The sequence below is a fragment of the Larimichthys crocea genome, chromosome XXI, assembly GCF_000972845.2.
Source record: "Larimichthys crocea isolate SSNF chromosome XXI, L_crocea_2.0, whole genome shotgun sequence".
In the NCBI taxonomy this organism is placed as follows: Eukaryota; Metazoa; Chordata; class Actinopteri; family Sciaenidae; genus Larimichthys; species Larimichthys crocea.
The window spans coordinates 11,184,353-11,206,524 of record NC_040031.1 but is presented as its reverse complement, the minus strand read 5'-3'; the positions used below and the strand labels follow the sequence as shown (position 1 = coordinate 11,206,524).

At 44.3% G+C, this 22,172-nt stretch overlaps 1 protein-coding gene across 4 annotated transcripts in view; it reads left to right on the top strand.

Annotated features, from left to right (window-relative positions):
* Positions 1–22,172, top strand: part of mon2 (MON2 homolog, regulator of endosome-to-Golgi trafficking) — a 31,098-nt gene that overhangs the window by 3,846 nt on the left and 5,080 nt on the right. Inside the window, exons 2-29 of one of the 4 annotated variants that reach the window (XM_027272691.1) lie at positions 2,566–2,629; positions 3,462–3,589; positions 6,085–6,216; positions 6,364–6,493; positions 7,244–7,341; positions 7,692–7,817; positions 7,917–8,111; positions 8,528–8,652; positions 9,021–9,160; positions 9,247–9,400; positions 9,634–9,824; positions 10,147–10,228; positions 10,401–10,582; positions 11,315–11,427; positions 12,086–12,190; positions 13,227–13,307; positions 13,399–13,472; positions 13,840–13,930; positions 14,025–14,126; positions 15,137–15,139; positions 15,998–16,108; positions 16,876–17,051; positions 17,167–17,329; positions 17,824–18,117; positions 18,280–18,478; positions 19,079–19,722; positions 20,497–20,640; positions 21,573–21,590. In XM_027272691.1, the coding sequence (XP_027128492.1) occupies positions 2,566–2,629; positions 3,462–3,589; positions 6,085–6,216; positions 6,364–6,493; positions 7,244–7,341; positions 7,692–7,817; positions 7,917–8,111; positions 8,528–8,652; positions 9,021–9,160; positions 9,247–9,400; positions 9,634–9,824; positions 10,147–10,228; positions 10,401–10,582; positions 11,315–11,427; positions 12,086–12,190; positions 13,227–13,307; positions 13,399–13,472; positions 13,840–13,930; positions 14,025–14,126; positions 15,137–15,139; positions 15,998–16,108; positions 16,876–17,051; positions 17,167–17,329; positions 17,824–18,117; positions 18,280–18,478; positions 19,079–19,722; positions 20,497–20,640; positions 21,573–21,590 (4,065 nt within the window). The remainder of the gene's footprint in view (positions 1–2,565; positions 2,630–3,461; positions 3,590–6,084; positions 6,217–6,363; positions 6,494–7,243; positions 7,342–7,691; positions 7,818–7,916; positions 8,112–8,527; positions 8,653–9,020; positions 9,161–9,246; positions 9,401–9,633; positions 9,825–10,146; positions 10,229–10,400; positions 10,583–11,314; positions 11,428–12,085; positions 12,191–13,226; positions 13,308–13,398; positions 13,473–13,839; positions 13,931–14,024; positions 14,127–15,136; positions 15,140–15,997; positions 16,109–16,875; positions 17,052–17,166; positions 17,330–17,823; positions 18,118–18,279; positions 18,479–19,078; positions 19,723–20,496; positions 20,641–21,572; positions 21,591–22,172) is intronic. The other 3 variants (XM_027272692.1, XM_027272693.1, XM_027272694.1) reach the window with 3 other exon arrangements.

The following is a 22,172-nucleotide window of genomic DNA, read 5'->3' as shown; positions in this document are numbered from 1 at the left end:
ACCCTCCCTTATAAAACAGAGAGGCTAAAAGTATTTTGGCTTAAATGTCAAGTGTGTATGATTTATGGGGATCTATAGGCAGAATATGAAATTAATAAGTACGTTTTTTTTATTAGTGTACAATCACCTGAAAATAGGAATCATTTAGTTTTTCAAGTCCGGCAGAACGGACAAAGTACGCGCTGGTTCTAGGTTAGAGCTTTGCACAAGTTTCACGGCTACAAACCAACTTTAAAGGTGAGGCGGGGGCTATTCAGTTGTTAGATGCCACTACTGAATAACTTAATCATGCCTAGACAATAAAAATGTCATATTTTTAGGGGGTTTAATTTGATCCACCTTGTTTTTGATATCGAATACCAACATAATACTTTACTTCAGTACCTTGGTTAGACTGATACAAAACATGTTTTTTACAAAATCAAATTTTTTTAAATTCATAAACTATGCCAGACGTCTCATTCCAAAGATCTGTGATCAGTGACAAAGTTATGATTGGGTTTAAATATTATAAAATAGGAAATCAAAGTAAACAAATCTAAGAAGCCGCTTGAGATACATCAGGATTTCAACCTGGGGGAAAAAAAAAACTTCTTGAGGCCTCGATATCAAGTTTTTGGTTACGTGACTGTTGAATGCTAACAAATCAACTGTTGTTGTGCCTCGGTTAAAATGACTATGCAGCTGAGTCGTACTGTAGACACCCGAGAATATAGACAAATACTCCATGGACTGGCTTTAGTTACAATGACATAATCAGGCCAGCTGTACTTCCCTCCACGTGGTGGTGGTGGTGGTGACTTCATAATGCTGACTGTTTTCATGGAGAAGTAACGTCTACACTCCAGAACAGAAAGCTTAAACAGCACTTTCTGTTTATATACAGAAAGAGAAATCTCACTGTTTTTATTAAACGCTAAACTCCATCCATAAGAAAGCCAGTATGGAATAGATTTTCATCGTGGTTATTAATAAAGGTTTTGTCTCTTACTGTAAAGCTTCGGTTGTTTATTTCTTTAAAAACTTCACCCTTTGTTCCAGAGTTGCAGTCATGCCAATTTTCTTTTATCCTTCATAGCTCCTGTTTATTACAGCCTTAGCTTCTGGCAATATAAAAAAAAAAGTAGCCACAGTTGTAGCGGTTGTAATTATTTTAGGACTGTCCTCGTTGGCCTGTAAAGACCTCTGGCTCTCTTTGAGGAACAAAAGGAGACGAAGGAGACTGGCATTTTTTTTGAGGATTAACTTTTTTAAGAAGCTGTGTTGGTGAAAGGCCAGCTCACACTCAAACAGCATTAACAGCCCAACCCACTAACCGACTAACGGTCGCCTGGTAACCGACTGTTCAGCAGGTTATGAATTGTTGACTTTCACAGTGTGTCTCGACCTTGTGGCTGTTTAAATGACACGATAACGTTATACAGTCCTGTTGTTAGCCCCACTCCCCCGACATGGACTCGTTGAGGACGTTGCTGTGAGCCATTTGTAAAACATACAATGTTTTTTTTTGCAAGCGAGATCTTTCAACAATAGTGATTTAAAAAGCCTCTTTCTTGCCTAAGTTGGAAACTCTCCATGGGAATTAACAGGAATTTATGGGGGAAAAAATGGGAATAAACCGTGAATTTACAAAATTGAAGGTTAACAGGGAACTTAAATATAGTAAGTAAGTATATTCAATGTATGGTATTAATGTTTAACTTCATACAGTAGATAACTAGATACTAAATAAGCTCTAAGCTTGTCATGATGATATCTTACCCACAATTTCTAAATAGCCCCCAATTTCCAGTTAATTCCCATATATTCCCATGGAAAGTTTCTGATTTGGAATATTTCCACCCCTATTCTTGCCATGCATTGGCTTTGCAGATACCCCAGCATCATGTTAGGAGGTAAACGGTGTAGTTACGCTGTGTCAAACCGCAGACTCACATCACAGTCGTTGTCTCAAAGCACCGACGTGCACGTTGTTTCTTTCAGAGAGGGGATTTGCAGGATGTTTTCTTAGAACAGGAGAAGACGACTGGAGTAGATTGACTAGAAAGGGAGGGATGGGGGATAATGCTGGTGAGAGGAGCAGCGGTTGGAGACAAAGGGATAGCATCTTGACAGATTTTTTTCGGTGGCTTGTGATTGTTGGAGACGGATAAGAAGAGCTTCTGTTTTGACTGCTTAAATGCTCAGTTTCATCTCTGTTTCTCTCACACAGACACAGACTGACTCACATTAGGTCTCCGTGTCATTCCTCCCTCTCCTGCCCCTTCTCTCTGTCTCTTGATATCCCTTCTTGTCTATATCTTACCACCCCTGCCAAACACCTCACTGGGGAAATCACTTCCTTCTACTACAGCCGTCTGAAGTTGAAGCCCGTTCTCAACAGATTTACCGGCCCTTCCTTTTGTCTCTGCAGCCTGACCTTCCTCTTTCTCCCCCCCCTGCGGCCATGACAACAAGAGGTTGTGTCTGCCATGAGTAGCAGAGTGGTGCTGCAGCATCAGCACCTTTTTTCAATACGTTACATCAAATGTAAATGTCTTTTTTTATTTATTTTTTGCTCCCCAGGCCGCGGAGTCTGGCATTGTGAAGATTAAGACCATTGCAGCCAGGAATACAGACATACTGGCAGGTGAGTGAGAGCCAAAATATTGAATATTATTTGATATTCGAGCATGTTAATGAGGTTTTTCTTGATTTGTATTGCAAGTGCAAAGTCACTTTTTCAACCACTAACTTAATGTAATCCATGTAGCTCATTAGACAGCCGCTCGACCTGAGGTCTCACTACAAAGCACTTTCAAATGTTGGCTCATCTCAAAATGCGTGAACAGCAAACTGTTTCTGTAGTCTTGATTAAAACAGCCCAGCTTTTGTAACATCTGCAGAGTTGACACATAGTCGACATTTTCCGAGTTCCACTGCCGACTGTCCCGCTGCCGGCTGCCCCGCTGTGAACTGTGCAGCAACCCGTTGTTTCCAGAATAGATTTGATAGCCGTTACGTCGATGTTACAAAAAGGCTGAATGCATTCATGTCCTGTAATTGTAGTGTAGGTAGCTGCATGCAAAGCGCTGGTATCACACTTTGTTTAACTGGATGAACATTTTTTCACAACTCAGCTTTGGATTAATAAAAAACATTATAATTAATAATGGAGTTTCCTCAGATTTGTAAACAGAATGTTCCCTTTCTGTTATTTCACAGTTTTGACCATTGACTCTATGCCTTGGTACAGTATTTGTTCATTTGTTGATACAGACATGATTTTAATGCACCAAGAGATGATATATAAAAAAAAAAGAAGTTTGATTTGAATTCTTAAAACCGCAAGCTGTGTTTTACACAAGACTGATTCATATTTGACATTCATTTGAACACATTCTAAGCGATAAAGGCGTGTGTAATGACATGCATTTGTAACGCTCTGACATTTCGCTTTTATCTCTGTCCTTTCCCTGCAGCTCTGAAGGAGAACAGCTCAGAAGTCGTGCAGCCTTTCCTGATGGGCTGTGGCACCAAAGAGCCAAAGATCACCCAGCTGTGTCTGGCTGCTATCCAGAGACTCATGTCCCATGAGGTGGTATCTGAGGTGAGGGACATGAAGCACCGCCCGGTATTCGAAATGCACACTAAGGCTTATGATTACAGCTGAGATATGAGCACACACACAAAAATCTTGTCCAATTGTGTCAGCTCTGATACATCAAAGAGTAAAAACAAAAACAGGCTTTATTTCCTCATGTACAGTTTTGTCTTAACAAGTGAAATCAATGATCTCTCATCTGGATTCGTCACCTCGTGTCACTCTGTTGAATGACAAGGTGATTATCATCTCCAAGAGTGTCCGATCAATACGCACGTCCTTGTAGAGAATGTTTGTTTCCCCCCTCCAATGTACAAATGCCAAACACGGCTGTTTGTTTTTCCGAGCTACGTTCGCCTCCATCAAGGATGTTTGCTGAGATAATATGCATCGTCGCAAATTGATAAAAGGAGCCGATTCTCAAGCGCCGACTCATCGGCTGCCAAACAAAATAAAAAAATATTCACATAGCTCCACATTCAGTATGCGCACACATGCAGATTTAAGTTCACCCATCACCTGAGGCATATCCTCTTTAATAACCTGAGGGTAATTCATTCAGATCAATACAGGAATTGGTGCGATCCGATAACGTAAATATTGCTTCATCTGAGAGGCACCGACCCGCCGTTTTTTCCTCTTCCAGTGCTCATTCTGTCTTGCAGTTGTCGTTCCTCTTTTGCACAAACCCTGTATTTAAAGAAACCATTGGCCCAGAAGACGGAGAGCTGGACTCAGAGCCGATATCAGAGCAAAGCTGGAACCCCGGAGCTGCCGCACAACTGCTTTGTTATAATACACCGTAAAAGACTCCTGTTATTAAAATCTTTTTGAACTGCCCCATGCTTTCTACATTTTGATGTCTGGCGTTTATTTAATTAGGTTACCATTCGTTTCAAAGCTTCTGCCGAGTCGAAGTGCTCTACACCCCCTAAAGGCTCTCATAAGACTAGGCAGGACAGGCTACTTACTGTAATTTCTATTAAGTCTTTAGACACTATTTTCTCACTTAGTAACTTTTTATCATTCCTAATTAAGTTGTCTTTTCTAACTCTTAATCATAAGAAGAATTCAAAATGTTCCATCCCAATTTCCCTGTGTCGTGTCCTCATGGCTTTCTCTGTCTAACAACAGTCCAAAGCTTCACGATATTTGGTTCACATCTGTCTTAAAAATTGGGACATTTCTCGCACACGGCTCTCAGCTTTCTCTCTTTATGTTATGTCAGTCGAAGCTGACGCCTATCTTCACACCTCAAACGTTCTGACTAAAAGGGAACACCGTTATATTGTGGCCTACTTCTCGAGTGGGTGGCGGTTGAGTGCTAAGTTCAAGGACAGCTCAACACAAGTCTGAAGTTCGGGGGATTTTCTCTTGGCCTTTAAGATAGCACACTACTCTGAGTTCTCTATCCTTGTCTCCGAGTGGCTGTTATCACATTGTTGCTCCTAACAAACATCAAGAACAAGACAGGCACGTCACATACTCCACAACACACACATTTTCTGATCCATTGAACATTGTAACTCACTTTTTTTTCCCTCTTGCCGGCAGCGCCAGCACTCCGCTTCATGAGCAACTGCGAGGTTTAAAAGCTAGCCGACAGCCTCCCAAGACAAAACCTCAGTATTGATTCTTCAGGTGTCACTGGAGACAACCAAGTCAGATAGTTTGTCATGTAGACAGAATGGGGTGATGGTTGATGTCATCTTGTTTCCTCTGGGAAGGAGAGCGATCTGTTGAAATGCCTTGAAAGAAAATGTCGTAATAGGACAGAAAAGACGCCGATTTGCCTCTTACCGACGGCACGGCTACGAGGGCTCGACACGCCAGGGACAAAACTGTCAAAATCTAGGAGTTGACCTCTGCAACCTGCAATCAAAACAACACTGCTCATGATAAGTGTATGCTCCCTTGTTGGACAAGTCAGCTTTAAGGTTAATCTCAAACTAATTGCATCTAACCCAACTGTAGAAATGTTTGGGAGTTGCTATGTAGGTTGCTATGTAGGTTAAATCCTGCAAAATCTTAAATTTAGCACTGAAACAATTAATGTTAGACATAAATAAGACAGGGACAGTTTTTAAGTCATTAATCAAGCAAAAAATACCAAATTTGCTGGTTCAAGCCTCTCTTTGTTCTCAAATAACGAGTCCTCCTGTGACTCCACAGGTGCTTGTATTTTAGCCGGTTTGACCCAAGAAAGGACACAATGTGTCACTCACTGTTAGTGCCAAGTGATATAATATCAGCAGACAGATAGATTCAGAGTTATTGAACTCTAATAATGTCGCAGCACCAGCTGATCCCACAAGTGTGTGTATTTTCTTGCATGACTTCGCCTTAGGGTTGGGTGACCTCAAGCTGAGTCACTCGCTCGACGCTTCCGTCCGACAATCTAAGCGGCTCTGATACACGTGTGAGCGCGTGTGAACCGGTAGACGATGAGTAATATGCTGAAGATTGGATAAAGTTCAGCGGTGTTTGTGTGCACGTGACAGGCAGCTGCGGGGAACATCATCAACATGTTGTGGCAGCTGATGGAAAACGGTTTGGAGGAGCTGAAACTTCTACAGACGGTCCTGGTCCTGCTGACTACCAACACTGTCGTACACGATGAAGTACTTTCCAAGGTATATATGAACTCAAAATCCAAATGAACCACTTCTGTTTCTCATCTTCCATCCATTATTGAATGTCAGGACACTGATATATTAAAAAGTAGAACTTTCAAGACTCCCCTCTTACTCATAATACGTCAATATTCGTCCCATGCCCAGGCCATTGTGCTGTGTTTCCGTCTGCACTTCACCAAGGACAACATCACCAACAACACGGCGGCCGCCACCGTCAGACAAGTCGTCACCGTGGTCTTCGAGAGGATGGTGGCTGAGGACGAGCGCTTCAAAGGTCAGAGGGTGTTCATCTGAGGAAAGTCCCCACAGTGATGAAAGTTGGATAGAAAAGATTGTTAAGATGCAAACAGAGAATGGTGGCGTCTGATCTTTATGATGTAGAGAGTACAGAGCAGTGAACGGGTCACACGGCGTGTAGGATTGATGGGAAGTCGAGTGCAAAAAGCAGAGGAAGTTAGAAACAAGTTAAAATTGGAAATTTTACATGGAAAAATACCTTTCTTTTTAAGAGGTAATAATTCTACTACTATTACTACTACGGCCTCAACCAGCAGTGAGTAAACAACAGATATCTGCTTGTGAGATTACTGACAGAGGCTTTATCTTTTCTCTTTAAGTAACATGATAGTGACGTTTATGCTTATGGATTGCTTAGGTTATGTTTCATTCATCCTTGCTTACTTAGTTTTAACATTTTACTCAACTTTCGAGCAGCTTAATTGTCACTGTTGATAAAGTTCTTGCACCTCAGGCGCCCTGTGACAACGCTCATACAGTCGAATCTAAGAGCGATAGTGAACGCGACACTCTAAAAGGTGGTGCAGTGGTTCAAACGTCTTTCTCCTGTGTCTGCGTGGCTTCCCATTGAGTACTCTGGCTCCCTCCCACGCGCCTAACAGGTTAATTGGTGACCCTTAATTGGTTGTAGGTGTGAATGTGTGATGTGTAGTTAGAAACTATTTACTGCTGTATTCTCAACAAGTTTCCTAAATACTAAATTGTTTGAATTTTTTCCCCCCTGCAGGGATCGTGGAGCAAGCTCCACCTGTCCAGGGAAACACCAACAGGCGGTCTGTTAGCACTCTGAGGCCCAGTGCAAAAGATGCATACATGCTGTTCCAGGTATGTCCACCAGGGGTCAGCATCCGTCTACACGGAGTTACACTTCTCACCGGCCTCGGGGTGAAAACCTTTTGGTTTTGAAAATATGGCTCATGATGTCACCATTTGTTGACTAGAGACAAGGGATCAGAATAGTCGACAGCTGGAAATGACTGTAATTACCAAAGTCATAACCAGTCTTGAAGATGAAAGTGATCCCTCGTCATTCCTCACCCACGCTTGCACTTTGCGTGCGATCACGCTTGTGTGATCCAGCAGAGCTTAGTGACTGCACCGTTTGAACCGCTGTGATGCGTGAGGGGACACAGCACTCCATTGTTTAAAATGCTGTCGTGTGCCTCCCCATGCAGGACTTGTGCCAGCTGGTGAATGCTGATGCCCCCTACTGGCTGGTGGGGATGACAGAAATGACCAGGACGTTCGGCCTGGAGCTGCTGGAGTCCGTTCTTAATGATTTCCCCGGCGTATTCTTGCAGGTACATATAGCTTTTCGTGTTAGCAACAAACCTTACAAAGCAATGATCATGCTTGATCTAATCTCAACGTCCCTCTTTCCATCTCTGTATCCTACCCAGCACCAGGAGTTCAGCTTCCTGCTGAAGGAACGAGTGTGCCCCCTCGTCATCAAGCTCTTCTCCCCCAACATCAAGTTCCGGCAAGGCAGCAGTAGCGCGGCTTCACCGGCGCCCGTCGAGAAACCTTACTTCCCCATCTGCATGAGGCTGCTGCGCGTGGTCTCAGTCCTCATCAAGCACTTCTACAGCTTACTGGTAAGGGACCAGTCTGTAGTGAGGGTTGACTGGCCAGAACTGGTGCCCGACGGATAGATAAATGGATGGACGGATGGATTTTACTCAGCACAGAGCTGATACACTTATTCGAACCCGTCTGATTAATGTTGGATTAGCGTAGTAGTAGTTTTGTCTTAGTGGTGCTCCAGGCGCTTTAATGAGCTTAATTGCATCTAAGTAATTAAGCTTTGCAGCTGTTTTTATTTAGTGATACTCTATCAATCCTTGAAATGGAAATTTGTCCTCGCCTGCCTCATTCCAGAAGCACGATAAGCTACAGAAAGGCTTCGTCAAAGCCCGAGGGGGATGCAAGGATTTAGTCAGCTTCTAGTTAGAGGACAAAGCTTGGTCGTCCCTCCTAATCTTGACGTGTGTGTGTGTGTTTTGTTTTACAGGTGACTGAGTGTGAGATCTTCTTGTCTCTGCTGGTGAAGTTTCTGGACGGGGAGAAGCCGCAGTGGCTGAGAGCGGTGGCTGTGGAATCGGTCCATAGGCTATGCGTGCAGCCACATTTATTACGGTAATGCTCTACTAAAAACAGCCAGTCACAAAAGTTTTCCCGTTTTACTTTGACGTAGATTAAAATGAGGCTCCACGGCCGCGTCGGATGAAAAACGACTCGAGGCGTTTTGTGCCCTCGCACATGTCGGTAATCATTCCGTAATGACTCTCCAGTTAGCAGCCGAACAATGTGATCTATCTCATAATGGCTAGATGTGTCTATAATTGCTGATTTATCTACCTCTCGATACGACAACAGAAGTATGAGCTTTGGTCCACAGAGAGATATCTTTTTGCCATAAGTTTGAGGATGATATTTGCAGGTTAACGTGATCATATTTGACATTTAAAGTTTGCATGTTTTGTGCTCTTTTCCTTTTTTACCAGTTCGTTCTGCCAGTCGTACGACATGAAGCAGCACTCCACTAAAGTATTCAGAGACATCGTCAACGCCCTGGGCTCTTTCATCCAGTCCCTTTTCATCGTCCCCAATGTGGGCAACACTGCTGCCGTCAATGCACCTGCTGGTCAGTTCCTTGATTTTCCACTTTTTGTTCTTTGTTCCTGGCTTGTTTTTTTTTAACTCAGCCGCACTCTTCACTTTTTTGCCCAGGTGGATCAGGCTCAGGGGCTCAGGGCACAGCACAAGGCGGCCCAGGCACGGGAGGCGTCAGCGGCAACCTGACAACCCAGGCTGCGTTCGAATACCGTGGAACCTGGATCCCCCTTATGACCGTTAGTGTCCAGGGCAGCGCCAAGGCCACGTAGTAAGTCCTGTTGCTACACAGACTTCAGTAGTTCATCTTCTGACTTCATGTATTGATCTTCTGTCGTGTGTACACAAATTAAATTCCTGTAACAAACACACAAGCGGAAGGGGATTATGTTTCTGTGCTGCGGCATCATTATTAGGTTAGCTGTAATCTGCAAGCAACAGGCCATAACAAGGCGCTTTGCTTTTTCACTGGAAAGCGAGGTTTGAAATTCTTTCATTCTCCAGTCTAGAGATGCTGGACAAGGTGGAGCCTCCGTCCATCCCGGAGGGCTACGCCATGTCTGTGGCCTTCAGCGCCCTGCTGGACCTGGTGCGGGGCATCACCTCCATGATCGAAAGAGAACTGGCCGCGGAGGAGGAGGCAGCAGCCGAGTTCAGGGAGGCTCATCCTGATCAGGAGTGGCAGCCACAACCCGGTGAGAACAGGACAGAGGGAATGAGAGTGTAAAACGCAGCCAAACGAAGGATAGAAAACAATCAAATTAAAAAGAAAAGTAAGCCCGAGGAGGCACTGATGTTTCACTGATGTGTTTTTACGGCATGATTGGCAAACCCATTAGGATTCTGTTGGTAGCACATCTATGACCCCTGGTGGCCAGTGTCGGGCTTTGTGTTTTTGCCTTTTCAAATAAGAAATATATAATAAAGTCATATAATATGATAAGATCGTAGGCAGGTTTTGAAGTGAAATAAATCTTGAATCAACTCACAGATGCTTTGTGTTTTGTTCTGTCTCAGGAGCCCACCTGGTGTGGGAGGAGATGGTCAGTGCCTGCTGGTGTGGTCTACTGGCTGCTCTGTCTCTGCTACTAGACGCCAGGTAAGTGGACTCGGCTCATGTCCACAGAACTCTACCTGAGTCTGAGATCAACATATGAACACAGTACATACTAACACGTGTTACCATATCTGTTAATTATACGAACTGATAGTGTTCGATGTTGCGGATACCGCTTCACCTTTTCTGTTTTTTTTTTGGTTTCCCTCTCCAGCACCGATGAGACGGCCACAGAAAACATCCTAAAGGCGGAGCTGACCATGGCCTCGCTGTGTGGTCGCCTGGGCCTGGTGACGCCCCGCGACGCGTTCATCACAGCCATCTGCAAGGCCTCTCTGCCGCCTCACTACGCCCTGACTGTGCTGAGCAGCAACGCTGCCAACCTCTCCAGCAAAGGTGCGGCTCTTCAGCTGAGGATCGTTATCCTGTTACCTTCTTTTTTTCGTCGTAGAAGACATCACCAGAAATACTTAATTGCCCGTACACACCTGGATAAAACTGCGATCCATTTGGAGGATGAATTCAGCATGCGTATTTGTATTCCTGCTTTTTAATGAAGGCAACACGAAATCCAATGCACAACTGAACCACACACAGCTACAAGTCCAAGTCTTCTCCAACCCTGAGGATGGCCCGGTCATGTGTATTTATGTTGAACTAATGAGCACATCTGTTCTCCCATATGGTTAGACGTGCATGCGGCGAAACCGAACATGTAAACTGTCGGCACTCTACCTGGTCCCTGTTGCCCTGGTCTTATTGCATTAATCCATAACTTTTCTGCTGTGGCTTCTAATTAGAAACGCCAAGGAGAATGTGTCTGGAGTATGTAAAAAGTAGACACACACACACACACACACACACACACACACACACACACAGCTGCTCTCAAAACCAACCGCTCAGACATTCATTATTTGCATATTAGCTTGTAGAGATAAAGCCCGGCAAATTGGGACTCGACTCACGATGGATGTTTGCCTTGGAGTTAATTAAGAAATCTTTTCTTGCATGTCTTAAGCTTGTTACAAAACCTGCTTGTGTGTATTTACTGACTCTGATTGAAGGACTTGACTGCAGTGTGTGTTTATACGTGTGTGTGTGTGTGTGTGTGTGTATTCTCCACAGCCTACTCGATCCAGGGCCAGAGTGTGCAGATTATCAGCCCCTCCAGTGAATCTCATCAGCAGGTGGTGGCTGTGGGGCAGCCACTCACCTCCCAGCCCCAGGGCACTGTGGTGGTAAGGACACACACACACACACACAGTTATTAAGAGGCCATGCTTGACATATAATAATTTAATTCATGTAGCAGTTTTCCAAATAAAAACAAACTAAAGGATTAAAATAAATTAAATAAGAGGGAGCTGCAAAAAGAGAGAAATCGTCTCTCCTGTCTGCCGTCTCTGAGCAGTTACACACAGACACACACACACACACTCTCAGAGCAAAGCCATTTGTTTACCGGGTTATTAATATGCATAATGTGCACAACACCCCATTTATAATAACGCCCACATGAAAACAGACACACTTCCTCCCTCAAGCGACACTCAGGTGTTATGAACACAGGCGGGTCAGTGATTCTAAATTTCTCTCGAGGGCGATAACATTTCAGAGCGCAGGGCGGTGACCTTGACCCTAACCTAGAATAATCATGCGCTAATTAGAATTCTCCCTGTAGTAATAATAGTGTTTACATGTTGTTTTGCTCTTACATGTCTGTATTTCCCCCCGCCTCGTTTTTGTTACCATGGCTACACACGGCTGCAATCATCAGATTCAAGCTCTCCCTCCCATGTCGCTTATTGTGATTTCTGCAGAAGTGCACCAGTTAAATAAAACGTGCGTTCAAATGTAATATGATATAACTGTCTGTTCCCCCCCCCCCCATGTCAGCTGACTGCCAAGAACATCCAGTGTATGCGAACCCTGTTGAACCTGGCCCACTGCCACGGGGCCGTGCTGGGCACCTCCTGGCAGCTGGTGCTGGCTACGCTGCAGGTACTCCAACCACCTGGTACCACACACACACACACACACACACACGTACGCACTCTTATCTAATCAGACAAGGCAAAAAAGGGAAATTCACATTCTCTCTTTCTCTCAGACACTCGAGACCTTAAGGCAAAATGTCATTTATGCAAGCAGAAATGAATACTTGGACTTGTCTTGATGAGAAGAAAACCAAGCTATGAAAACGTTATTAGTTTACCCGTTTTGGATGCTTTTATGCTTCATAAAACAAACAGACAAGAGTAAGGCTAAGCAATTTTATCGATCCTGCGATATATATCGATATTTTGGTTCCCCAGAAAGTATCGATTTTTCAGCCGCGGGTATCGATACACATTGTTCTACGCCAAAAAACTGAAAGCACAATCTGGAAAGGACAAACGTTACTAGGCAGACTAGTTTCTTTTTCAGCCAATCAGTGGAGGGTATCTATGAGGTATTCAAGCCAATCAAAGGACTCTGGGGGTCTTGTGGGGGAAGGACAACAGAGAGAGTGTGTCTGTAGAGTGCAGCGACAGAATAACTTCATAAATACTATTTCTATTGAATGACAGGTTCCCCTTGACTAAGTGGCATTCCTTTTGTATTAAAAGGGCATTATTTTATTGTTCTTCACATACTTGGTTGAAAAAACTGCATATGTATGTCAGGCAAAGGGATTGAAAAATAAAATTTTCAATATTAAACTCTTCACTAGTTCTGTTTGAGGTGTGATATGACAAAAATCAGATTCATTTTGTCCAGCATTTGCAAGCTGTAGACTCTCTGTCCAGTCAGAGTAATGAATCGAATCGTATCGAAGTGAATCGAATCGTATCGTATCGAATCGTTGGCTGAATATCGTGTATCGTATCGTATCGTGAGATTAGTGTATCACTACAGCCCTAGACAAGAGCTGGTTTGTATTTTAAATTGTATTGGAGTTATGTATCAGTATGTCAGCGTTTTCTCTGTACAGTTGATGTGGATGTAGTTCCTCCTCTTTTAAACTCTCCTTCAGCTTCTCCCTTTTCTCTCCCAGCACTTAGTGTGGATCCTGGGGCTGAAGCCTGGGGTTGGCGGTGCCTTGAAGCCTGGCAGAGCTGTGGAAGGACCCAGCACGGTGAGTACGATTTTCGAGCAAGTGCGTTTTTAACCTTTTTGTTGAAGACCATGAGCTGAACTGGCGGTCGTTGTGTTTTGAACCTAAACAGGTGCTGACCACAGCCGTGATGACGGACCTGCCCATCATCTCCAACATCCTGTCACGACTATTCGAGAGCTCCCAGTAAGGACCAGCGCTTTTTATTTGTGAAAGCGTACACTCATTGTAGAAACTCACATTAATTATTCCCACATTTCGATTATAAATGTTAGTCAGGTTTCATTTTCTGTTCAGAACTAATAACCTTTTTTTTGTGTCTACAAATTCATTAAAACTTTGTGTGTAAGGAGTTTTAGACATAATGAAAAATCTCAACTTTAAATGATACTCGTCTGGTTTGTAAAAGTTTGTAAGAGTTGTTCGTCTTCATAAATATTAATTGGTCTGACCTCCAGAGTAACATCTTCTCTGCTTGGAAAAATAGTGACTTCAATTCAAAATCTGAATTCTGAACGTTTTCAATTCAATATGTATCTTGTCTGTGTTCCAGGTACCTGGATGACGTGTCTCTGCATCACCTGATCAACGCTCTCTGCTCCCTCTCGCTGGAAGCCATGGAAATGGCTTATGGAAACAACAAGGTAGACACTCTCTGTATTTTAACACATGTTATTATGTGGCTTCGGTTAAAATATACTGTAAGAATAACGTTTCTTTTCTTGTATCGATTTTCAGGAGCCATCTCTGTTTGCCGTCGCCAAGCTGCTGGAGACTGGCCTCGTCAACATGGATCGTATAGAGATCCTGTGGAGACCGCTAACCGGACACTTGTTGGAGGTAACATCTATTTAGAGTTACACAAGACCCACGAGGCGCAGATTAAGAACGCCACATATTATTCAAACTCAGATAAAAAGAGATGGAAGATTGAGCGATGCTTTTGCGATAGAATTTTATCAAACAAGGTCATACAGCGATGTCCTTGCGATCACTTTACAATTTATTTTACTGACTTTATTTCAGACGGTACAGCATGTGTATAAAGATTTTTTGGTCTGTTGAATTGGAGCTAGAGAGAAATGCTTGTTTAAAAAGCAATTGTAACTCTTTCAAATGCTGACTAATTCATTGAAGAAAACACTTTTGGTTGCTTTACCCAGTACCAAGGCTCTAATAATGCCATTTTTACACCTGGAGTGTGGATCTTAAAGCTAAAATAAAGTCTCTAGTTTATTATTTTTTTTAGTTCCGAAGAAGAAAAAAGGTTGAACATTTTAATGAGTGTGAGTTTTTTAATAAAACCAGAGAGGTAAACATAAAACTGACAATAGGCTGCAGTGCACGCAAGATTCTCCTCTTTGTCCTAAAACCTTCAAAATGCAGCTTATTCCGCTGATTTAAAAAAAATAAATTCTTTATTAAAATTGAGATTTAGATAGTTGATATAACCTTATTAAAGCATCCCCACAATATTCAGTATAAGTCACGTGACCAGAGTTCTTGTTGATAGTTCAGCAGTTCAAAGACGGAGCGAGAGAAAGAAGAAGAAAACGTTGTCCGACGTGGACACTTGAAAACAACCTTTTTTTTTTTTTGGAAGTGTTTGAAAATGAAATGTAACGGTGTACACACGCTGTAGAGCCCTGGCAAAGAATAGCAGTCACTCAGAGATGTGGGTTTAAATCACTTTATATCACATGTCCTTGGATCTGAAAGAGGATTCTTGTTCTTGTGTGTGTAAAGGTATGTGTGTGTGTGTGTGTGTGTGTGTGTGTGTGTTTGGAGGTTTTCTTCACATTTTCTTTGTCTATCTCCCCTTCTCTATTGCACTCCTGTCTGTTTTGCAGAAGGTAAGCTCAGATTCTCTCCTCTATAATCATTGGCTTTCCCGTCTTATTTCTATTTTTTTCTCTCCCTCTCAGTCTGGCATCAACATGTTGGGCTTCAGAGGTCGCTGTGTCAAAATGTGTCCGCTTGTCAGTGTTTGACCTTTTACATTCTTTTGCGCGCAATTTTGCAACGTGAAGCTCTTGATTTGTCACGGAAGGCGGAATCTGAAGCTGCACCTGCAAAGTACACTTAATGCTTTTAGACAAAATTCTGCTTATCTTTCTTTGCAGGCTTGTTCAAATTCAAATCCAGTGCGTCTACAGTGTATGCTTTGGAAAGGAAATCGCATTTATTGTGTCTACTCTTTTTACAAGATGCACATTAAGATTTAATGTGAGGAATTAATGATCACGCAGGGCTACGGAAGCCAAAATATTGAATGGATACACATGGATCATCTGGGTCCTGAAGGGGTACGGATACAGCTCTGTATCCTCTGTAAGCAATACAAAGTCTTTCACTCCTCCACCTGACACCATAAAAGCGAAATGAGTTCGACAAACCTCCCTATAGACCAAATATGATCCATTTGAATCACAGATGAGCTTAAAATGTTTTGTTTTTACAGCGTAAGTGTCTTTTCCTCCGCCGAGCCCCAGCCTCTCCATGTGTATCTAAACTCGCTTTCATGATTACACCGTTTGTCACAGCCTATCCTCTTATCGCAGTGGGGGGGGGGGTCTCTATCACACAGTCTGTGGTTTATTTCACCCACTTGTTTCACACCCACCACACTGCTGGGGAAAACACTGCCTCTGCGTCAGATCTGTTTTCCGCGTGTCTGCATCTACGTGCGTCTGTGTGATGTGTCCCCGCAGGTCTGCCAGCATCCAAACTCCAGGATGAGAGAGTGGGGGGCCGAGGCGGTGACGGCGCTTATCAAGGCTGGCCTGGCCTACAAACACGACCCTCCGTTGGCCCAAAATCAGGTAAGGCGGGTGGTCAAAAAAAAAAACCAACTATCTGTGTGCGGACGTTCTAAAACCTAAAACAATGTAGAGCAACAAGATTTCGCTCGTAGCTCTTCTACACCATATGAACATTGTAGAGGCACAGGAGGAGTTTAATAGAAAGACTTATTGTTTGTCTCCTCTGGATTTCACACCTTCGTACCGGGTTTGTTTGCAACGCTGACATTTAAGAAATCTCCTCCGCCGTTCTTTGTGTTTCAGGACAGATAAGAATGTGGAAAAACAGAAATGTCACAGTCACTTTCTCTTGTCACTCACAAACACAGACTCCGGGACCTTCACCTTACAGGAGACAGATAAAGGGAATGGCACAGAGCTTATCTGAAAGAGGGCAGAAGAAATTGTGCAAGAGGTTAATAGAACGGCACGGAGCCGCGCAAACGTCTGTCCGGGTAGAAATACACGATGCAATCATTTGTTCGGGGCCTTTTCTCGCAGAGTGGGCAAGCTTTTACCGTTACATGTTGTGTTAAAATACTGTTATTGTAGGTACAGTGACTGCATCCGACATACAATAAGGAAAACTGAACAAAAGGGTTATAAAATAGCAGTGGAGATAGAAATTGGGGGTTTACGTGGAATAAATTGTGTGTTTTCATTGTCCGTGTGTACTACGCAGTGCGGTCATTGCCTCATTTCCAAAGTAAGAATTGAATCTGTCCGTGTCCTTTTTGACAAATGGCTTACATTCTCCTTCGTTTTTTTTTCTTTTTCTTATTCCCAAGCGGCTGCAGCTTCTTTTGCTGAACCCCCTGAAGGAGTTGTCCAACGTGTTCCATGCGGACATCCGGCAGAAACAGCTGGAGAGCGTCCTGCAGATCCTGCAAAGCCAGGGAGACGGCCTGGGGCCTGGCTGGCCCCTCGTCTTGGGCGTCATAGGAGCAATCCGCAATGATCAAGGGTGAGAGGAAAAAAGATGGACAGAACAGGCTGGGCTGTATTTATTTAGTTGCCGCTGTAATAGTGTGTTGTAGCTACAAGTAACTGAACCAGAGCGTGCTCTCGTTCCCCTTCAGCGAGTCATTGATCCGAACAGCCTTCCAGTGCCTGCAGTTGGTGGTGACAGACTTCCTGCCGACCATGCCTTGCACGTGCCTCCAGATCGTAGTGGATGTAGCCGGCAGCTTCGGCCTGCAGAACCAGGAGCTCAACATCAGCCTGACCTCCATCGGCCTACTGGTGAGATAGCACAATTCTCTCTAACTGAGCTACTGGGTCACCAGTAGAGCGAGATCATGTAACTGGTCAATTAAGTGTGACTATCGGGGTGAGGCAGGGCTATGATACCGGAGAACGTGGAAATAAAAATGAAAATCAGTCAGAACTTCCTGCCCCTGCGTACAGTAAGATGGACGTGGTGGTTGGGGAGTGACAGGTTGGAGACTTTTCTAATAGTTTTAAAGCTGAAGTGTGTGTTTGATATGATTAGACAACTGTAAATCGCATAATTCCTTGTTTTGCATTATTTGATCTAATTTCCCAGCACTTAACCACTCTGCTAACATTTCATAGATACTTTCTACTGTATTTAGGACATGCAAAACCTGATATTGATCTGTGGTCTGCAAGATTATTTCTCCTGGAGTGGGGCAAATTCCCATGAGATGACTTTATGGTATTACTATAGCAAAACTGCCATAAGCTATTTGACCAACCTTCCTCTCTCCCCACAGTGGAACATTTCAGACTACTTCTTCCAAAGAGGCGAAGCCATCACGAAGGAGCTGGAGAGAGAGGAGGAAGCTCTCCAGAAGCAGGCCCAGGAGAGCGGAGAGACCCTGAACAGGCCGTTCCACCCAGCCCCTCCCTTCGATTGCCTGTGGCTGTGCCTCTACGCCAAGCTGGGCGAGCTGTGTGTCGACCCGCGACCCGCTGTGCGCAAAAGCGCCGGGCAGACGTTGTTTTCCACCATCGCTGCCCACGGGACCCTGCTGCAGCAGCCAACATGGCATATTGTGGTTTGGAAGGTATCGTGGAAGAATGTTGTCATTGTTATTCGATTTTTAGATATACCACAGGAGGCCGCCATCCATATTGTTTGTACAGACTACTCTTAAAATAAAAGAGGTTGTTGCAACACTTTGGTGGCAGAAATTGCTGCAGGTTTGAACTATCGGTGTCACCGCTAGGTACTGTTCCACCTGCTCGACTGCGTGAGGACGTCCTCCACCACGGCGGACAAGGAGAAGATCGAGTCCGGCGGCGGGAACATTCTCATCCACCACTCGCGCGACACAGCTGAAAAACAGTGGGCCGAGACGTGGGTGCTGACCCTCGCCGGGGTGGCGCGCATTTTCAACACGAGGCGATATCTCCTCCAGCAGTTAGGTAAAGCCGCACGCAGTCTAAATATTGTGTCTGTCACATAAGCACACCGCTACAGTTAACCTCAACCACGCACACTACTGTAAACAATGAACATCACATATTGAAATGTATTCATAAATCCGTGCCAAGAGTAGCAAAGGTCCAGGAACAGCCCAGCTGTTGCCGCTGCATTACCACACGTTTAGTCCATGTTAAGCCTCACGCAGACAGAATTAATATTCCAGCGAGATACGAATGATAAAACGTGAGCTCCTCATTAACTGCACGCCTCCCTCTGAACATTTTGGCCCGTGCCAAATTACAAGAGGTGACTCATAATATACAACACATCCACATCCAGCATACTACACATGAAATCACTCCGAGGAAGGCTCCTCTTCCTACACGCCACCTAGATAAAATTGTTGTTGGCTATGTAATGTCATTTAGAATAAGTGTTCACGACTGATAACGCGTGTGTTCTGGCCTGAACTCCCTGAACTTTGAAAAGTTCGTGGTTTGAGACCTCACATGCTTAATTGTCACACTTTATTTACAGTTTGGGTGCACCGCTAATTGTCTCTCTCACACTCCTCCCGTTGTTTTGCTGTGTGCCTGCAGGCGACTTCTTCGAGGCGTGGGAGGTCCTGCTGAACCACATTCAGTCAGCCGCCCTCAGCAAAAACAACGAGGTCTCGCTGGCCGCCCTCAAGAGCTTTCAAGAGATCCTGCAGATCGTTACACCCGTCAGAGACTCGGACAAAGCGAGCGACGCATTCGCCGCTATCGGCGTCCCCCCGGTGCTCATCGACCCCCTCTCGGCCTCCGGTCCCGGCAGACCCCTGGTGCGTTCAGATTCGCTGGTCGAGAGGCTGACGCGATACAACGGCGCCGAACTGCAGGCGCCTCCGCCGGGGGAGGAGTCGGCCTTAGAAGACTCGGCACTGTGGTGGTCGGCGTGGAACACTTGGTATCGAACCGGAACGGACAGCACGAGGCCGCCTAGCGGCCCGACGGAGAAGCTCTCTTTCATCCCCAGCCAGCCTTTCCTCACAGCATTGATCCAGATTTTCCCAGCACTCTACCAGCACATAAAAGCCAACTTCAGCATGGAGGACCTGAAGAAGCTGGGAGTCATCCTACACGGCGCCGTCTCCGTGCCCATCAGCAGCGACGCCTCGCCCTTCATCCTCCCCTCGTACACCGAGGCGGTGCTGACCAGCCTGCAGGAAGCTGTGCTCACCTCGCTGGATGTTTTGCAGAAGGTGGGCAAAGGAAGTATTGTCAGAAAACAAAAGCATGGCTCCAAAGTAAGCTATACTCTAAATAATGTACAAAAACGGCATCAAAATAATGCTTCACGATACCATGAAAGCACAATGTGTCTGGTTTGAACCCGGCAGGGAATCTTTGTGGCATGTCAACCCACACATATCTCTCTCCAAATTTCCGGTCCATCTGTCTGTGCCACGCTGTCATAAATATATAATTAAAAAAAAGACGAGATCCAAGCAGATAAATGAAAGGTGTTTTCTTGAAACTGCAGTGTTACGTGGGATCTTTTAATCCCAACACTACAAATGCTACAAACGCCCAACATTGATTATTCCATTCTCTTCAATAATTCAGTCCTTTAAAATGTCAGAAGATAGTAAGACGTGACCATGATAGGGTCTTCGAATGCTTCCTTTGTTCAGAGAAAAAATGTTTTTTAGACAAAGAAGGAAATCCTTCCCCCTGATAAGGTGGATTCAGCAATGTTTCCTTTTGTAAAACAATACTCTATGTACCGACTCAACGCATCTCCAATCAGTTAACGTGTATTTCTAATATTTCTGATATATCCAGTCCAGTAAAGTCCTGACACCTTGACTATCTCAGACCTTTGCTCTCCCTGTCAACCTAAACAAAAGTTATTTCTTCCCATTTTGTAATAACTCAGCCAAGGAAAACAATGTGTCAGTCTGTTAAATTATGCAATGCGCAGTCCCGTGGTGGATGTCAGCAGTGTTTGTTCCTCCGTTCCCTCCCTGCTGCAGGCCATCTGTGTGGGCCCGGAGAACCTGCAGGTCATGTACCCGGCCATCTTTGAACAGCTGCTACTCTTCATGGAGTTCTCCTGCAAGCCTCCTCAGTACGGCAGAATGGAAACCAAACACGTGGCCAATGCCAAATACAACCAGGTAAGGGGGAGGGGGAGTCGGGGACCGGCCTGTACGACTGCTCGATTTCACTTCTTTCTTTCTTTTACAGTTTGTTCCATTAAAATGTTTTATGGTGTACACTATTAGTCATCACCTATTTCCTATCTTCAGCCCATTTTTTTTTTTTTTTTACAAGATCATCCCTCTTCTTTGATGTCCATGAAGCCCCTGCCCTCCCTTCCCCTCTCTTCAGCGTAGTCTTTATGAAGTTCCTATTGCGGCCCTTTCTTCTGGACCAAAGACTAAAGTAGCCCCGAGCTATTTCTTCCTCATACTCCCTCTCTCATGCTTCATGTTGCTGGCAGCACACCAGAGAAATGTTTCACAAATTAATTTGATAAGATAAAACACTTTTTTTCCCTTAATATTATTATTATTATTTCAAAGGAATTTGGTGATCGTGAGCAAAGATAACTTTATCTATAAAAACCAAAAAATAAATAATGTCTTCTCAGGAATAGAAGAGTCTTCTCACACTGTGCTTCTGATATCTTACTCCTTGTTGTTCTGGAAACCTCCTAAATCCAGCAGGTGCTATCCCTTCAGGCATTTCTCCTGCTATGAAATGGTAGCGCTTGCACACTTCATGTCTTAAATCTTGCATGTGGGGTCCAGACTCCAGCCTTTATCCTGGACATTTCTGTTGATCTGGAAACTGGTTTAAAATGTTTAAATCGGGCCAAACAAACAAACAGATGTTACGGGTGGTCCGTAGTGTCCTCGTTGGCGTTCGTCCAGCGTTTTTGGTCAGATTGCCTCAAATGTCCGTGGTGCTAGGATCGAGCGGGTTCTCGAATCTCATTCATCCAACAGCAGCAACAACAACAACAACAACGCAAAGCCGACACCAGTTTAATTGCAATCTTCTCTCATTTTGTTTCTTGGGACTACTCACTGGATAACCGTTTTAGATCCAGCTGTTTGCACCGGTGAGTTTGTTTCATCTCCTTCAGCCCCCCCCTCTATAGTTTTTTTTATTTGATTTACTAAAGCTGTGCTGAATGGTGACGACCTACCCTCTGCGGTAGATGAGATATCGCGCCGCATGGTAGGCTCTCTCATGTCTCATCTGCGTCTCTCTCACTCGCTCCCCCTCCTCTCTGCCTGCCACTAACCGGTGGTCATGCCTCTGTGTGCACAGCCCCCTGTGCGGTTCCATTTTCAGTTGATTTCGTGTTTTTGTTTAGTTTTTTTCCGGCGACGTTCATACGCACTTGTGTGTGGTTCTGTTTATAATTCTTTTAAAGACACACTTTGTAGCAATCAAGTCATTTGTTTGGCTCTTAACATTTCAGCCGTGGTCCTTCCATATAAGCCTAACAAAACTTGAAGCAGACTAACGGTCAACTGTAAACTTCAAAATAAAACTTGTGTGTCATTTGTATACAAAGTGTGCCTTTAAAAACTGCTTTTAAAGTGATTTTTGCAGAGTATGTAAGCATAACGTTTGTTTTTTTTAGATTTTCTTTGACTTAATTTAACGTCGTGTCTCTCTTGTTTAACCCCTCACA